General features: G+C 35.3%; 1 protein-coding gene across 4 annotated transcripts in view; it reads right to left on the bottom strand.

The window, feature by feature from the left end:
- The window catches only part of LOC120530261 (tripartite motif-containing protein 54-like), a 73,839-nt gene that overhangs the window by 39,551 nt on the left and 14,077 nt on the right, over nt 1-20,211 (bottom strand). For all 4 annotated transcript variants that reach the window (XM_039754591.1, XM_039754590.1, XM_039754592.1 and 1 more), the window contains exons 3-8: nt 18,990-19,167; nt 17,251-17,346; nt 10,765-10,998; nt 10,454-10,476; nt 10,234-10,358; nt 3,386-3,648 (exon numbers count right to left, since the gene is read on the bottom strand). In XM_039754591.1, coding sequence (XP_039610525.1) covers nt 3,386-3,648; nt 10,234-10,358; nt 10,454-10,476; nt 10,765-10,998; nt 17,251-17,346; nt 18,990-19,167 — 919 coding nt within the window. The remainder of the gene's footprint in view (nt 1-3,385; nt 3,649-10,233; nt 10,359-10,453; nt 10,477-10,764; nt 10,999-17,250; nt 17,347-18,989; nt 19,168-20,211) is intronic.

Below are 20,211 nucleotides of genomic sequence, written 5' to 3'. Positions count from 1 at the left end.
TGCCTTGGTGGAAGAGTGGGGTAACATCTCACAGCAAGAACTGACAAATCTGGTCCAGTCCATGAGGAGGAGATGCACTGCAGTACTTCAAGCAGCTGGTGGCCACACCAGAGACTGACTGGTACTTTTGATTTTGAGCCTCCCTTCATTCAGGGGCACATTGTGAAACATTTTTAGTTTATGTCTTAAGGTGTTGACTCTTTTAGTGTTCATACAAATATTTACATATTAAGTTTACTGAAAGTAAAAACAGTTGAAAGTCAGAGGACGTTTCTTTTTTTGCTGAGTGTATATCTATCTATCTATCTATAGATATAGATATATATCTTATATATATATATATGTTATATATAGATAGATAGATAGATATACTGTATATAGATAGATATAGATAGATAGATATATCATGCAGTAGAATAGCATATATATATAGTTAATTATGCTTGTTTACTAGAACACATATAGCTGTTTTGCACTAAGTATATAAACATTTCCCTCTGCAATATTTCCAAATATTTATTTTACCTACTTCAAGAATGTCAGTTTGTGCAGATATAATTACATTTACCTGCACATTTTTGAATGATTTTTAAACATTCTTGGTTAAGTTTATTACATTTATTAAATATTTATGCAACAAGTGTAAAGACATGTATAATAATCTATAAATATAATAAACATTGAATTGTATAATCAGTTCAATTTTACACAGTGAGCTTTAAAAATAATATGAAGTGCTCTATAATTATAAAAATACAAATCATAGAAAGTGAAAAGTTTTTTTTTCTTGACTTTATCTTTGCCAATTTAAAACTTTAAACTGAATTGTTTGGGAGTTAATTTTATCTGAAAATGATAAATCAACTATGTGTACATATTTCCTACAAAAGACTCTTGGAAAGTCTTTCTGGTATATAAAGACCAATGAATTACTGCAGTAAAATTATATATATACTGTGTATATATGTACCTGTAAAAACAAGAGACCGGTATGCTTTTTTTTTTAATACTTAACACTAATTTCACAAATCGTTCATATCAAGGCCAATACAGAATAATAATAATACTCTATATTAACATTGATGTTATAAATTATGCTTATAAAGTAGACCTACACCTTTAATACTCAGACAATGCTATATATATATATAAGTGCTGTTTACTGTTTACTTTGCAATATTTCCAAATATTTAATTTTACCTACTTCAAATTAATTGTCAGCATCAACTAGAATATATTACTTTCCAAATGTTATAAATATATACAAACACAAATCTGTGCACTATTATTTATTAAATCTTATTGTGCTTTCATTTTTATTTTATCCTTCTTGATTATGCTGTGCAGCCGTCTCAGACGATAGTAAAGGCACTTTTTAAGGAAGTGAAATGCATTATTATTTGTTATAATTATGATTCAATAGAATAGGCAGGCAGTAAGTGTGATTTTTAACTTTGCTTGTTGTCTGTGTGTTCCTTGACAAATCATACACTAAACAGTTTTCGTTTAATCAAAAAAGAAAAATAAACAAACAACAACTGCAATGTAGGATTCAAGGCACCGTTCGTTGAAGAGAAAGTTTTTTTTTTTCCATTCGGCAATGTGCCTTGAGCGGGATTCGAACTCGCGTCCCTGCAGTAATTTTTGGTAGGTCGTCTCTCAAGAATTGCAGCCGTACCTCGACTCATGCGCGATCTCCTTTATGGTACGACTGATCATTTCGACTACCCGAGCGAAGCCTTGATAAAAGCATGGTTTTGTGCACACTGAAAAGCAAGCAAAATTAGATGCATTACAGAAAGCGGACTTTGTGGCTCTTACTGGGGATCATTGGACTTCCGTGACCGTTAGTAATTCTAAATACATCTAATTACAAAATGTTCAATGATCACACTGTTTTAGCCTAATGTACAAAATAATTTTGGCTAATGTTACTCAGAGTTTAAAGAGTAAGCTGGTAAAATTACCTTTTATGTTTCTGACTTATTTTTTTAAGAAGAAAAACTGCACTTTATGGTGAAATTTTGGTTATTATTATTTAAAGACAATACTATTCTGAAAATGTACTGAAAATACTTAAACTACCACTTTATTTTTAAGTCTGCCCAATTTTAACCAGGGATGATATTTTTGTTTCTGTTTTGAATTCAAATGCAGTTTAAAGGCTTTTTTTTCAGAAATTAAAACAGCTTCAGTTTACAATATTCATGTCCATGTCTATTATTTGATTCTGTCACCCACTAAAACCGTTTTAAATAAAAAAAAAAAAAAAACATTTGCGATTTGGGGCAAATTTACGTGTGCGATTACATACGATTAATCAAGATTAATTCTTACACAGCCTCTAATTAATTGGATTAATTTTTTAATCGAGTCCCACCCTAATATATATATATGTAGATATATATGTAGATTTGTATATATATGTGTATATACAGTATATATGTAGATATGTATATGTTGTATATACAGTATGTATATATGTGTGTGTGTATATATACAGTATGTGTATATATATGTATATGTATATATATATAACTGTATATATATATATATGTGTATAGATGTGTATATATATATATATATGTTTATATGTATATATATGTTTATATATGTGTCTGTGTGTGTGTGTATATATATATATATATATGCCAGCAACACTCATGACAATTACAAAACAATTACATTGTCAATCATGTTACGCTATTATTAAAATGTTTCCTTTTCTTTTTACTTCTCGCTGCCAATCGCAGCTATTTTTATATATATATATATATATATATATATATATATATATAAATAGATAGATATGACAACAACATTCATATCAATGACAAAACAATTACATTAACAATCATCTTACGCTATTTTTAAAATGTTTGCTTTTCTTTTCATAACTTCTTTAACACACTACTTCTCCCTGAAGCTGGTATTCTGCTATATATATATATATATATATATATATATATATATATATAATATTTATATATATATATATTTTTTTTTTCTTTTAACTTTTGAAGTCCAAGTCAATTTGGCCCAGTATGGAGACAGACTTATCTGGGAAGGCTACTAGGGAGTTTTTGGGCCCTGTTTTTTCAGAGGCCTCAAATCACTTTAGCAATTTTGTGTACTGCAGTAAGAGCAATCCTGTTTAATTGATTGCTGTGATATAATAGTACCAATTGCATGCTATCAAACATTTCCAATTATGAACTGTCTTCACTCTCTACCAACTTCATCATAAACTGTATATATATTTATATTTTATTGAACTTCAGAATTCCAGGAGCTTGGTATTTTCTTGGATGAGAGATGGATAAGCATGACACACAATAGAATCAATGAACCTCATGTTGAAATCAGACACATCATGGTTTGTTACCTGCTGAGAAGTATCTGTTGGCTTAGGCCCGGTTTCTTGTGCACTGAGGCCTAATGATTCCTGAGCTGTTTCTTCCTGTGCAGGGATCTGTGTTAGCGGTAACTGTGTCTCTGAGACTCCTTCACCAGGAGCTGATTGCCCAATATTTGTAAGAATTTCCTCTGTTCTCTCAGTTTCCTCACTTGCAACTCCTTCATCTTCTGCATCCCCTTCTTCTTCTACTTCTTCACCCTCCTCCTCTTCTTCGTCTTCCTCATCCTCCTCTGTGTATACATACATGGAGTACATAAATTAGACAAAGAGACAAGGCAGATCCTTCTGCTGGCTTATGAATATTAAAAAAGTCAACAAAAAAGAATGAATAAAATATATTTAAGTACAAAACAAACATGTTCCATAGGCTACATTTTTTCTTGTTTCATTAATACATTTTACAAAAGACCTCATGAAGCAGGGCAAAACAGAGGCATAGTGGACTTAGGTTCAAATCCTAACATTATCTAAAAATATTTTTTTCTTACATCATAAAGACACACAATTTAGGTTTTTGAATTCTTACTTTGAAATCTAAATAATAAACAGTGCCCTACTAAAATCACATCTCCTGAGTATTTCAAATGAATACATGGCTGCAGAGCATGTTGCAAAAAACCACAGTAGCAATGTAACAGGGTGGCTGACATCCAGTTGGTTATGTTCAAAACACTCAACAAAGTTGTGGCAGGTGACTTACTTTATACACATTAATAAAGTTTACAAGACAAATATTTTGCCATTAAACTTATGTAATACCCATAAGAAAAGGATCTGTTGGAATTACAAGAAGATGACATTCCTCTGTCTATGTGGAAGCAACCTCACCAGGTACTAGTAAATGTCTCCTTTAAAAAAAAACTTGAAATAGGAATAAAACCAAAGAAACAAAATAGTGTAAGCTTTAAGGATTACTGTGTATCTCCACTTGTTTTTCATTTTCATTGAATTAACATCGCTACCTTTGACAAGAGGAGGTGTTTGAAAACATTTAGATACACGAAACAAGTGACCAATGGCATCACAGAAGTCTTATGAGAATGAGAAGTGGATTATTGTAGCAAAAAAGAAACTTATATACAGAAATGATATAAAAAGGTAGGAAACTGTAAGCCATAAAACATACTTGTGCAGGGAAATTTTCATATTGATAAATTTAAGTGACTGAAATATATCATGTAGGTTACATGAAATATTAAAATGCTGAAATTTTTATATCTCTTTTATAAGACGGACATGCTGGGCTCACTGGCCATCTCACCAAAGTTGTTTTAATGTTCCAACTTTTTTAAAATTTTCTTTTTTCAAGATGGGCCTGTTCAAAACAACATAAAAGTTTTTATTGATCTCCAGTATGATAATTCCCTTTACAAAAATGAGCTTACTCTTCATTTACTGTATGAAGATCGGCATTAAACATCCAAACACCTATTTGATGAAACAGCAAAATCCAATGTCATCATCTTAGAGAACAAAAGCCTTTCCCAAGAGCATCATATGCATAGCAGGGGACAGGGGACAGTACTGCTCACACTCATAATAACTCAAAGTAGACCAGCTTAGGCTCACCAATTATTGTGCACATTATAGGATGCGGGAGGTTTTATATATAGGGTGGTCCAGATCTAATTATACAATTTTCATTACACTGTAACTTATTAAGTTTATTACATAGAAAATCACCTGAAAAATCCCAGACGATTGAGAAGTGTGCGAACTAACGACATGAAGAATCGTCTTTGCCCCAAACTGGAATCATCCCCACATAAATCAAAGTCATCCAGATGATCTGGATCTGCATAATTAGATCTGGACCACCCTGTACTGCAAAATACTGTATTTATGTGCTTTAATTCTGTTATTTTATTTGTTATTTCTTATCCTTATGAATTTTTTGTAGTAATATTATTTTCATCATTGTATACAGTAAATAATTGTTATGTTTTGGTTGACATTTCTACGGTGGGCTGGCGCCCTACCCGGGGTTTGTTTCCTGCCTCGCGCCCTGTGTTGGCTGGGATTGGCTCCGGCAGACCCCCGTGACCCTGTAGTTAGGATATAGCGGGTTGGATAATGGATGGATGGTTAACATTTTGAGGTCCTATGTTTCCTGGATGCCATCCTGTTGTTTTAACTACCCAGGTCCATTGCTACTTGACAATGTGGTGTAGCATATTAGTGGACGTCAACTATAAAGTTCAGGAATACATTATTGCTGGCATTTTCCACTGGATCGAGAAAACACCTTAAAAGACTCAACATTAGCTAGTTAGTAGAAAAAAATTCTTAGCCAGTGCTAATTCTTGTTGGTGTTTGACTTTCTTTATGACTCTGAGTTTTGTTTTGCTCTTTTGTTCTTGTCCACTGAATTTTCCTTTCTGAATTTCTGGTTTTACCCTTTGTCTGCAAAAAAGACTACAATTCTGTCCAGCATTTTAAAATACCTCCTATTCTGGTACCTCGCAATAATTCAGGGGTCAATTGACCTGCCTTAACAGTTTGCTTTTCAACATCATTTATTCTTTTAGGCATCACTTGTTTGTTTTTCCTTGACTATTCCCTAGTGCTCCATTAAAATGGACAACACACAACGTCTCAGAGTTCCAACAGCAGTAATTAGTCCCAAATGCCTTTGTACCACCTATATGTGTGAAATGTCTTTCTAAATAAAGGAATAGGTTTGATTATTAGAGAAGACATTTGTTAAATTGCAGTCTTCATGGTCAACAATACTAAACTAGATAGATGATTGATCACTATCAGCTCTCAGAAAGCATTAGGTTACAGTATTACTATTACTACCACTACTGCTACAAACCATTCATAGTTATATCTGCAGTATGTGTGTAAGTTATTTCTGTGTACCTAAAATTGTCTAAAGTATTGTTTACAGCTGTATACTGTATATGATGAAGCAGTGTGTTCTTCCAGTGGTCACAGCTTATTTATGAGCTTAAGTCTTCTACTTATTCAGTGATTATGAAACCAGAAGACAGTCAGTCACCAGTAAAAAATGTGAAGTTTCTTGTTGATACTAAATAAAAGTCTAGTTTGTCTTATACATTAACAAATTCACCCAGTAATTCAGGGATAGTTACTAGTCCCTGGTACATTACATTTGATTTAAAAGTAATAAATGAATGGATAGCATGGATGAAATTTTATTTTTCTATGTATAACAGTAATAAATAAATGGATAGCATGGAGGAAATTTTATTTTTCTATGTATATGTCCTGTATATATTTAGAGAGTGAGAGAGAGCAAAAGATAAACATGCCAGCCTGAAGAGTGTTTATTGCAGGCATGACCATATCTGATAATATGGGGAAAGTTTTGGGTGTGACACCATCACTAACCACTTGTCTAATTCCTTGAAGAATGGAAGAGAATGGGCCACAGAATAACTGACATCACTTCGGCTTCTGCTGCTGTTAGCCCCACCCGTTCCGCTCCTACCACTCTAAAGACTATACCTAAACGTTCAGACCCTATTCAGACTGGAACCTGCTGAAACAACTCATCAAATAATGAAGCAAATTTGGGCGGGAAAGCAGCAGGCCCTGATGGCTACCCTGCAGAATTTTACAAGAAATTCTCCGCTCAGCTAGCTCCCTCCTATTAGCAACATTTACAGAAGCCAGAGATAACCAATCTCTTCCTCAAACCTTTCGCCAAGCACTAATCACCGTTTTTCCAAAGCAAAATAAGGACTTATTACAATGTGCATCATACAGACCAATTTCACTTCTGAATAACGACGTTAAAATACTCTCTAAAATCATAGCTAGAAGGATGGAGAAAGTGCTCCCTCGGTAATATCACAAGACCAAACTGGATTTATTAGGGGCCGACACTTATCTTCAAATCTTCGACGCCTGTTTAATGTAATATACTCACCAACTAAATCAAACACCCCAGAAATATTATTATCATTGGATGCAGAAAAAGCATTCGACATGATTGAATGGAAATACCTTTTACTACATTGGAGAAGTTTGGGTTTGGCCCGAACATTTGTGCATGGATTAAATTACTGTATACTAACCCAGAAGCTTCAGTTTGCATCAACAACATTTGCTCAGACTACTTTAAACTAGAAAATGGCACTAGACAAGGATGCCCCTTGTCACCGCTGCTGTTTGCGATCGCCATTGAACCACTGGCAATACATTGTCGAAATACTGATCAGATAAAGGGGATTTGCAGAGAAGGACTGGAACAGAAAATATCATTATATGCAGATGATATGGTACTGTCTATTTCGGACCCAGAAAATTCTGTGCCTGCAGTTTTAGCAGCACTCACAGAATTTCAAAAGATCTCTGGTCTCAGAATTAATCTAAATAAAAGTGTACTCTTTCCAGTGAATTCTCAAGCATATAATTTTAGATTAGATATCCTACCTTTTATCATTGCAGAACAGTTTAAATACCTAGGGGTAAACATCACAAGTAAACATAAAGCTCTTTATCAAAAAATTTCGTCGTCTGCATGGAAAAAATTAAACAAGACTTGCATAGATGGTCAACCCTTCATCTCACACTAGCTGGAAGAATTAACACTGTTAAGATGAATATTCTTCCTAAGCTCCTTTTTTATTTCAAAACATCCCAATATACATTAATAAATCATTCTTTAAGCAATTAGATTCAACAATAACCTCATTTATTTGGAATTCAAAACATCCACGCATCAAAAAAGCGACCTTACAAAGACAAAAGGCAGCAAATATAGAGGCGATAAGAACCTGGACACAAATAGAAGAACATACACAGGCTTGGTCCGCAATAGAAGTAAAATCCTGCAGTACTTCTTTGTATTCCTTGCTCTGTGCTCCAATAAACACACGTTATCGGCAATATACAAATAACCCAATTGTGCTCCACTCACTTAGAATCTGGAACCAATGTAGAAAGCATTTTAAGACGGAGAAGCTTCTATCTGTGGCACCTCTGCAAGAGAACCACCTCTTTCAACCTTCACAAAAATATGCAATTTTTAATATCTGGAAAAAATTTGGAATTAACTTGTTAAGAGATCTTTATATAGACAACGTCTTTGCATCCTATGAACAATTACGTTCCAAATTTAACATTCCAGCTACAAATTTCTTTCACTATCTTCAAATCAGGAACATTGTTAAACAGAACCTTCCAGATTTTCCTCATCTTGCACCCTCATCCATGCTGGAAAAAATATTGCTCAATCTCAAGGACTTAGACTCCATCTCTACAATATATAAAATCATTTTACAATCCCTCCCTTTCAAAGATCGAAAAGGACACTGGGAAAAAGATCTCTCAATTAATATATCAGAAAAGGAGTGGAAAGTAGCAATGCAAAGAATTCACTCGAGCTCCATATGCGCAAAGCATACAATTATACAACTCAAAATTATATATCGAGCACATTTGTCTCGACTGAAAGTTTCCAGGGCATGATCCAACCTGCGAACGTTGCAACCAAGTCCCAGCCTCACTGGGTCACATGTTCTGGGCCTGCACCAAATTAACATTATTCTGGACAAAAAATTTTAATTACCTTTCAGATAGCCTTGAACTCACAATCCCTCTTAACCCATTAACAGCTGTGTTTGGGGTTCTTCCAGAGGGGCTTAAAGAGGAGAAGGACAAACAAATCATGATTGCATTCACTACACTGTTGGCACGCAGACTTATTCTCATAAACTGGAAGAACCCAAACTCTCCTCTTTTAAGTCAGTGGGAAACCGATGTGTTATATTATTTAAAATTGGAAAAAATCAAATACTCAGTTAGAGGATCCGTACAGACTTTTTTCAAAACATGGCAGGATCTAATCAGTAATATTTTAAAATAAGCTCATAAAGCACAGAGAATTTATTAATTTAGGTATGTTTACAAGCCTTAAATTTCATTCCATTTGGCTTGCTCTCTCTCTCAGGAGTGGGGATTGATCTGTTCTTAACTCAATTTTTCTTTTTGTAAAAACTTGATTGCTTTGTATGGATTGCAATAAAATTAATAAAAAAAATGAAGCAAATCTGACACTTTGAGGAGCAAACAACCTACAAATAATTCACCATTATAAACTGGTGAATTCCTTACATTTTTTCAATCCTGACATTAAACGAGGTATCCCCCGGGACCACAAATCTTTTTCTTTCTTTCACTATATATAGTGTTGCATTTTCCTTGAAGAAGAAGTTGACTATAAAAGTGGTCAGTTCAATGAGTGGCACCAAGAGGAAGCAGTGAAAACAGGTAACTCTGTCCCAAGAGAAAAAGGCTGCTGCCAGCAAAAAGGACTGGGTGCATATTATTAAACCAGACTAAATGGGCAACCCATGTATCAAATAAAAAACATATGAGGTCTATGTTCATTACTTAGGTTTCAACCTGTCTTAGATGGGTAGCATAGCCATTACTCATATGTATGGTCATTGTAGAACGAAGGATTTCTTTTAGCTCCACAAAGTGGCTCTAATAGAACGAATACTTCAGTTGCTACCCCTATTCTACAATACTGAATAAATAAATATATCCAGACGGAAACCCTTTAAGAGTGACTTTAGAGCAGTCAATGGCGAAGGAGGTACTGCCACAGTCTTGCAGATAATCACTATATGAATATGACTGTGGCCAAAAGTATTGCAAACACATAATGATAAAAACCGGTTTGGGGTCAGAGGTACATTTCAGTTAAATTTCCAGGACTCACACTCTAAATGCTTCCCTGGACACTAACAAATCTTCCATTGTGATTTTCTTTTCTTATTTTTGGCTTTTCTTTTCAGTTACAAAAATCGAGTGAAAATGATATCTTTAACTTTTACCTCTCATAAAATCGATGCTTCTCAGCGCTCTTCCCTCTCTTTCAAAATTGGCTTCAAAGTGATCCATATTCTCATAGCCCCGTTCCACTTTTTCGAGCTGTGATATATCAGAAACTTCTGCAAATCTGGTTAGGTAATCAAGACAGATTACTTTTGCTTTTCTAGCAATACAGTAGCTAAAATGATAGATGATTGGTATGTTAAAAAATATATAACTTACTTTTGTAGCAATGGTTTAGCATTCTGTAAAAAAATATATGTTAACACATACAATTAGAAGATTTGAAATGTCTCCATCACACAAAGAATGAAACATAAAACAATAAGTAACAAATTAGGTATATGTGCATTACTTAAATAAGCTCAAATGTTAATAGGTTAAACACCTAAATAATCAAAATAAATAATCAAATTTTTTTAGTTTCATGTAAAAAATAGTTTTCAGGAAGCTTCATTTGCATGGTTGTGAAAGTCATTTCAGAAATATGTTTTCTCTCTAAGCCAAAATTTTTAAAAAGTAAGTCTATGTACCTGTAGAAAGAGAGCCATTTCAGGCTCATCCATAGATTGTATCCCAGACTCCACTATCTTAGAAACAGTTTCCAAATGATCTCCATATTTTTTCTTCAGAGTGCGCACATACTGGAGTTTTTCTTCTTGTTCACTGGTTATTTTTTGATTCATTGATGCCTTTCGTTCCTCTAGTACCGCGTACAAGTAATCAAACTTTTCGCAAATCTGTGACTTCTGTCTTCGACAGTTTTCCTGAATACATAAATGACTGGTGTCACAATGAATAACAATCACATAGTGATTTTTTATTGACAAAAGTAAAATCAAAGAAAAATCGATATTAGCCTAGCAAGTCTTTTGTGTGCTTTATTTTCCAAAGCATTTAACAATGTATTGCTATCTTGAAAATAACACAAAGATAAACTTTTGAGAAAATGTATAATGGTTTTCAATGGGAAGCAAATCAAATGTATTCCTTCTTCATGTTGTAAAGTTTGTCAAGGTTTGCACAGGAAGAAGGTTAGGCATTCTGAATTGCCATTGGCATTTATTCTTATGTATTCTTTTCCATCATAATTCAGTTATAAAATGATTCTATCAAAGGGTTGCGAAGAGCTGAATTCTATACAAGTAGCATTGAGTACAGGGCAGTAGAAATTGCTGCATGGAAAATACATTCAGTCACAGAGCATGCTTACCTATAGACTCATGCTTATTGGGTCAATTACATTTCAAAAATATAACTTGATAAAAGTGTACTAATAATGAAAAACAAACAGATTTACATATAAGGCAACACATTGCATTATATGTAACTTCAGCAACCTACAGTGGATTAAGAAATTATTCAGAGCCATTCACTTCCTACACACATAATTGTGCTGTCGATTTAATTTTAATTTCTTATATTTAACATTTTTGAGAATACTTAGTTCTGTCAAAATGCCTCCCACAAAGTGCTGAATTAAGGGTCTGAATACTTACATGAAAGAGGGATTTCAATTTTTGATTTTTAATAAATTTGCAAACCTTTCTCATAACATATTTAGATTTGTCTTTATGGGTTATTGAGTGAAGATTGATGGGCAAAAATGTATCCATTTAAAATGAAATCTGCAACCCAGTAAAGTGTACACAAAGTGAAAAAGTCTGAATGTTTTCTGAATCTGCTTTAGCTCAAGACTGTTTTCCATCTTCCCATAACACTTTAAAACAGACGAGTCATACATATTTTTCATATCTTAAAAATATAAATCCAAGCTGAAAAATGCCACAAGAGTTAATTTTAATGTAGACCATATAACATTCGACATCTTGTCACTGAGTCACAATGGATCAGTTGGACTTGTCAAACCTTATAGGAAGCAGAGACATCATCTTTTGTACAAATTGCATGGACAATATTCTAAAATAATATTATGGGTCTCCTAAAAAAAGCGGACTCAATAAATAATGAGTACCGTAATTAAAAGAAGAGGTAGCTGGTCTGTTTTGCTTCGTGCTCTTCAGTATTCCTACTGTCCTTTGTGTTTTTCAGTTTACATGTTCTCATTTGTATAGTGTTTGGTTACACTTCATCCTGGTGAATCATCCACTGTCCTCAGCCTCGCAATTTAAAGCTCATTAAGAAGGCCATTATACCCTTGCTGAGAGTTATTTCCGTCCATACAACACCAAGATTTCATGATTACTCACAAAAAACTTTGACATCTAGAACTACTCTATGGTAGCCCCAATGTCTCTTAATAAGTCAGAAATCTAATAGTCTCCTTTGAAAATACCATCATTTATCCTATAGGGATAATCTGACCTCTTACTGAGACTAATACATTTTGCGTTTCCCCCTGTGTTAATAACAGTGGATCACTGCTTATACACCAACTTTACTAATTTGGATGTGTGCTAATTTTTACAAAGCACATACACCTACAATGAGATATTCTTCTCTGGATGGGCATATGCCTTACTGGGGTGCCCTGAATAAGATTAGTTAATGAGAGCGTTGTGTTTCCTAGTCTTGAAACACTTCTTCCTCCTCCTGACTGAAAACATCATCTGAGACTCAGCAGTGCCCACAGTGAAGATTCACCCTTAACACTATGCTAAGAGCTGTAGAGTGAAAGGCGAGAAAAGAAGCAATAATTGGTACCCCTTTCTTGTGACTCCCATCATACCTTGACAATTCAACCTGTAATAGAAAACTTTCACACCACACACAAGTGCCAAGCATGCATGTCTTTTGTAATTTTTAAAATAAGAAATCCTTGTTGCCACACTTTGGAGAATTTACTTCTTTATGTAAGTGGAACGGCAGCATGGTGTCACAGTGCTTAAGTGGCACTGCCTCATAGCTCCAGGGACCAAAGCTTTATTCCTGGTCAGGTCACTGTCTATGGGAAGTTTACATTTTCTTCCGGTGATATCTTTTTTTAAACCATGCTACATTTCAAACATGAATCTTATTTAATATTCCTGAAAATATCTAAAAACAAAGTTTCTTAAAACATATATTTAAGATATTATAAATATTTTGATAAACAAGAGGAGACAATTCAGTCCATCAAGCTCTTTTTTTTTAGCTAATAGCTAAGCTTTTCCAATTGTGGAGTTAACTATTGGCATTAATCTGTGTTAGAATAATGTAACCATCCTTTTAGCATATCATAAAAGGTAGCTAAGGGAGCTACACTCACCTAAAGGATTATTAGGAACACCATACTAATACGGTGTTTGACCCCCTTTCGCCTTCAGAACTGCCTTAATTCTACGTGGCATTGATTCAACAAGGTGCTGAAAGCATTCTTTAGAAATGTTGGCCCATACTGATAGGATAGCATCTTGCAGTTGATGGAGATTTGTGGGATGCACATCCAGGGCACGAAGCTCCCGTTCCACCACATCCCAAAGATGCTCTATTGAGTTGAGATCTGGTGACTGTGGGGGCCATTTTAGTACAGTGAACTCATTGTCATGTTCAAGAAACCAATTTGAAATGATTCGAGCTTTGTGACATGGTGCATTATCTTGCTGGAAGTAGCCATCAGAGGATGGGTACATGGTGGTCATGAAGGGATGGACATGGTCAGAAACAATGCTCAGGTAGCATTTAAACAATGCCCAATTGACACTAAATGGCCTAAAGTGTGCCAAGAAAACATCCCCCACACCATTACACCACCACCACCAGCCTGCACAGTGGAAACAAGGTATGATGGATCCATGTTCTCATTCTGCTTACGCCAAATTCTGACTCTACCATTTGAATGTCTCAACAGAAATCGAGACTCATCAGACCAGGCAACATTTTTCCAGTCTTCAACTGTCCAATTTTGGTGAGCTTGTGCAAATTGTAGCCTCTTTTTCCTATTTGTAGTGGAGATGAGTGGTACCCGGTGGGGTCTTCTGCTGTTGTAGCCCGTCCGCCTCAAGGTTGTGCGTGTTGTGGCTTCACAAATGCTTTGCTGCATACCTCGGTTGTAACGAGTGGTTATTTCAGTCAAAGTTGCTCTTCTATCAGCTTGAATCAGTCGGCCCATTCTCCTCTGACCTCTAGCATCAACAAGGCATTTTCGCCCACAGGACTGCCGCATGCTGGATGTTTTTCCCTTTTCACACCATTCTTTGTAAACCCTAGAAATGGTTGTGCGTGAAAATCCCAGTAACTGAGCAGATTGTGAAATACTCAGACTGGCCAGTCTGGCGCCAACAACCATGCCACGCTCAAAATTGCTTAAATCACCTTTCTTTCCCATTCTGACATTCAGTTTGGAGTTCAGGAGATTGTCTTGACCAGGACCACACCCCTAAACGCATTGAAGCAACTGCCATGTGATTGGTTGATTAAATAATTGCATTAATGAGAAATTGAACAGGTGTTCCTAATAATCCTTTAGGTGAGTGTATATTACTACAATACTCACAAGATTTTGGGGCAGCAGGCAAACCTGGGAGGAAATGGTCATAAACTGGTGGAGAGAGATTGACATTTTTCTATTTTACAAAAAAATTAAGACTTGCCATATGCCACTACAACTGGTATTTGCTGTATAAAAGAATTCCAACAGGTACACCAAGTCAAAAAATGGTCAAGTCTAGATTTGCAGAGCTTTGTGAAAGAATTCCAGACTCACCAGACACTACGTAAGCAACAAAATAATATGAAGGAGTCGTGCATGAGACAACAGGCAACATGATTGACCCAAATATTTTCTTGCGCTTATGACAATATACCTTTTTATGATGAAGTACTTATTAGTGCTGCTTCATACCAACTGGCACCAGGGTTCAAGTTGCAGAATAGAATATACAAAAAGTGTGTAAAATGTATGACATTTTATGCTTCAATACTATATAGTGCTGAACTATAGCCATTATTGTACATATGCCTTTATTGTGGGGAAAGCTTGTGAGTGTGATCACTACATTTTTTTTATGGGATAGGAGAACCTAAATCCACAACATTAACAAACATGTCAACTCTTCTCCTAGGCATAAAAGGAAGCTTGGTTCCCAGCCGTTCTTAACCTGCCTATACAATTGCTTAGTGTATCTAATGACCAAAGATAAGCAGGGAAGAGAATATCATAGAGAAAGGGAAAGTAAGTGAAAACACATCAATAGAACAGAGACATTGTGCCTGTGGCTGCCAGCAGTGTGCTTTTAGTGACTGAAATGAGGTGGCTCCCACCTTGATAGTTACTTTTACAGCATTTGTCCACAAGTTTAATTGTGAAAAAGAACAAGCAACTTGTAGGTCAGGTTAGGATATTTCTGAAGAAATGTAGGTATGCATTTGGGATAGAAAATGATGCAAGCAGGTCCTGTTGTGTTTGACAAAAATCCCATCACAGTAAAACTCTTCTCTCCTTGCTAAAGCACCTGGCCATCATGTTGCAGAATCTTTATTTCCCATGGCACTCTCCCAGTCTTGACTACTCCAGTTACTTAGGAATTTGTTCTTTAAATCATCGCAGAGAATAATTTGTGTCACTGAAAAGAAAATAAGCCATCACAATGTCACAGTGATCAGTCTCCCAATGACACAAACATGGATTCAATTCTTAGCCTCACTATGGAGTTTGTTTGGGCTTTCTCTATGTATTCTGGTTTCCTTCCACATCCCAAAGACAATTAGGCAAGGTTCATTTGTAACTTTAAATCAATTCAATGTTGGGTTGTGAATGAGGTCACATACAGTAAATGTAAATGGTTCTTTCACTTCTGTTGGGACTGTCTCCAGCTATCCTTAATCCATTAATAAAATTAGTAAACTGCATCTTGATAAATGCAACTTTAATTTTCAATTTAATCCCTAATGTTTTGATTAAGACATTTTATATGGTCTTATTTATTCTTAGTCAAGATCTAGTGTATTATTGTAAACGTCTGAAATTCCTTGATTTATAGCTGCATTCTAATATTATGTGTTTACAATTATGAGCAAATAGTTATAGAATCAGTTCTCAAAGTTCTTTAAAAGAACATATTTTAGATATAAATTATTCAGCACATAAAATAATCAGAACTTAATTTGACAGCAAATTATACCTAATTTTAAACTGCATTTTCTGGAATACACAGAACTAAAGTTTAACAATGAATTAGCACCCTGTACTAGACTGACATTCCATTCAAATATATTAAACCCATTGGCAATAATACAACGACAACATTGAACATGAAGTGGTGTTTTTTGAAAGTTGTGTATGGGTCAACATCAAAATAAACATATTGCACTAGTTACCATTTGAATGGATGGCAGGCATCAGATGGCATCTCCGCCAGGATGATTTGTAATTCTTTACCTAACCATGAAGAAAGGCAGAACATTCCCTGTCTCAGCCAGGAGGTTGGCAGGAGATGTCAATATGAAGATAGAAGTGGGCATGCTGACCAAAGATCCTTATCCAGCTGGAAGGCCAGTATAATAGAGGGGAAGGGGAAGACAGCCTGCCAGGAATGTAGGTTCCCCTTTGACGTGCAAGATGGCAGCATTCCTAGGCCGGGGTACCCATATGAACAACTACAAGGTGTGCTGGGAACTATAGTTCTGTGGGGCAGCTGGGTTCTGTGGGTGCCACCAGGTGGAGCTGCTGAGATTAGTGATCCCAATTTTGTGGGGCTTCCGCATGATCCAGAAATGCTTCCTACATGCAACATCCTAGCATTGGAAGTATTCCTGGGCCCTGTATAACATCAGCTGCTCTGCCTCACACAGGCATACTGGAGTCAAGTGTGGAAAGTGGACAAAGCTTGCCTGGGAGGTGTGGAGGAGGAAGAGAGAGAAAAAGAGAATTGTATGGTGGTGGTGAAAAGAAAGAAGCCACCGTGAAGTACTTTGTTAAATAAACACACTTATTTGAAGCAGTATTTTTGTCGGTGAGGTTGTGTGTAGCTTTTAAAGGTACCCCCTACAGGTCACACCATCAACATATATTTGTCTAAAATCAATAGTAAATTCATTATGATGTAAACTAATAATCTCTTTGATAAATGTTGTTTTACCTCTATAGTTCTGCATGTGTCCTCCAGCTGACTGATTATGCCCTGTAGTCTGTCATTGCTACCCACCAGCATTGCAATGCCGTCACTGAGCTCTGACTGGGAAAGAAAAATCAAAAAGAAAAACTGTGAGAACTAATACATTGATCCGCACAGGGTTTGAAAGATCAGAGGCTGTTTGAAAAACAAAAACTCATTGTGTCAACCATAGAGCAAGGGAAGCTGGATCATGTTCTAGCTACTTATTTTTGGTCATTTGTTTAGGATTTCTGTCAGTATCATCTGGTAAACTAGTCTTGAATCTGATTTTTTACAAAATAGGCTATGCTAATTTCTTTTTTATATATGTATTAGGTAGCAATTCAGAAACTCTTGGTAATACATTTTCATGTATCACCAAAGGACTGAATACAAATTTACCTCAAACAAAACGCTTAAAATTAGTTATGAACTGAAGTACTGAATGTACCAACTCAATGAAAATAATGAGCCCAACAAATGCCAACAATTATGCTTTAAGTTATCCTCTAAGTTTGACCATACTTCCTTTGCGAGAATTCCTTAATCAATTTTTCATGTATAAACACAAGCAAAGTTTAAAAATAAATTTTATTCCCAATCACAATAAGTAAAATACCATGGTATCTCTCTATTATAAAAAAAATCTTGGAAGGAGACGAGACGTGATTTTCTCGGAGAGACACTTATGCATATCATGAGAAAGAGATTTAACCACGCCTGGGGTCGAAAATAAAGGACAAACAGTAGATGACAAAGTAGAACGTCGTAAAGAATTAAAAAATGTTGGCGCGATGCACATGAGTACACAGGTTACAGATAATGGAAGTACACAAATTTGAAAGTTTCAAAAAAGGAATAGGAAAGATCGCATTAGTGCAAACAAATGGAAATTAATCACGAAAAGAAATCAAATATATTGTTCAGATTTAAGCTTTAAGTTAGAGACTTGTAGGTTGTCTAATTTGTGTTGCCATCAGGGAAAAAAAAACATCAGATTCTTTCAAGTCACGCCTTACTTACAACTATTTTCAAACAAGACCACAGTCGTCTAACCTCAGTCGTGTGAATGCTTTTGGCAGACACGCTTCCTGCGCTCACAGCTCATAAATTTTATCAGGACAATTATTTTATACATTCTAGATGATATGTCAATGACAAAGCGAAGAAGAATGGCATGGACCAACATTCGAAAAAGTCATTTTATTTATTAGAGAGAAAGAAACGATATTCACTCACGTTATACGTTGCATTATCACGATGTAAGTCCAAACACGGAATCAAAATTCAATGCGATCTTGAAGAAAAGTTAATTGCAAATATTGTTTTTACTGTTTACTAATGCATATGTAACAATTCTCATGAAAACAACAATTAAATTGTATATCCGGTAAACCAAACCCGGGGGTGGGCAAGCGAAGTGAGCAGGGGGCCAAGCCCCCTAGTATACAAAAACATTACATTTCTGGTTTTTAATGAAAAACTGTGTTATACTAATAATCAAATTTGAATTTTTTTTAACACACTTAATTTCTCATTAAAAATATAACAGCAATGCTTTAATAAGAGAGGAGGTTCTACCTTTGAACTAAAATGAGACAACCCACTCTACATATTTCATATGAAGAAGTGTCTACTGTATGTTTAAAATCTTTTGTAATGTTATATGGGTAAACTGTAGAATACAAGTGATCACAGCACAGCAGCTTACTGTCATACTGTACCTTTTGTCTTTGGAATACCGTATCAAGAGGTGCCACCTGACAGTCCTTATGAGCTCCAAAGACCTTACATAAAGAACAGGTTGGCATTTCACATGTGGTACAGTAGATGTTGATCTTCTCATCCTCGTGTTCCTCACACATGGGTTGGTCACGCTTCCTCTCAGTGCTGGTTTTACTGCTAATGGGCAGAATTAACATCTTAGGAGCAGCGGATATTTCAGTTAATCTAATAGCACATCAAAATTCCTAAATTGCTGTGTTTTTCATGTGCTCATCATAGTATTTTTATTGATTTGTGATATTATATGTTAATACTTTATTGTCATTCAAGTCCAAATTTTTATTTACATCACAGCAGCTCCATCAGCAGTACCACCCAAGTAATTCAAATTAAAACAAAAGATACCGTGCATACATTTAACACAACACTTACCATCAAAAAAACATAATATTTATTGTAGATCTGAACTAGAGTTAAGCTCCATATTTAGTTAAAGGATTGATTGACACACAAAGCATTTATTGTATTATGCACAGTGGTAAGAAAAAGCATATGAACTCTTTGAAATTACTTCATTTTCTGCCTTAATTAGTCGTAAAATGTGATCTGATTTTGATCAAAGTCACAAGTATAGACATACATGATATGCTTAGCTAATAATACTGAAACAATTATAATTTTCATGTTTTTATTGAGCTCATCTATCAAACATTCACAATGCGCTGTAGAAATGTAATAATTGATTGAATCTAACTTGGCAGCAATGACCTCTAACAAGCGTTTCCAGTGGTTGTGGATTAGACCTGCACAATGTTCAGGAGGAATTTTGGTCTATTCTTCGATTAATATTGCTCCAGCTCATGCATATTCTTAGGATGTTTGCTGCAAACAGCTCATTTGTGTTCATTCTACAGCACTTGTTTTGGGTTAGGACCTGGGCTCTGATTGAGTCCTTCCAAAAGATGGATTTTCTTTTTTTGAAGCCATTCTGTAGTAGATATATTTCAATGTTTAGGGCAAATGTTCTGCTGCATCACCCAACTTCAATCCAGCTTCAGCTGGTTGACAACCACTCTGGCATTACCGTGTAGGATACGTTGATAAACTTGGGAGTTCATGTTCCCTTCGATGATGGCAAGCTGTCCAGACCCGGAGTCCGCAAAGCAGCCCCAAATCATGATTCTCCTTCCACTGTAGTTCAATGTTTGGATGATGTTTTCT

Source organism: Polypterus senegalus, chromosome 5 (assembly GCF_016835505.1).
Source record: "Polypterus senegalus isolate Bchr_013 chromosome 5, ASM1683550v1, whole genome shotgun sequence".
NCBI lineage: Eukaryota > Metazoa > Chordata > Cladistia > Polypteriformes > Polypteridae > Polypterus > Polypterus senegalus.
Note: the sequence above shows the minus strand (reverse complement) of the source record. Positions and strands in the feature narration are given on the sequence as shown.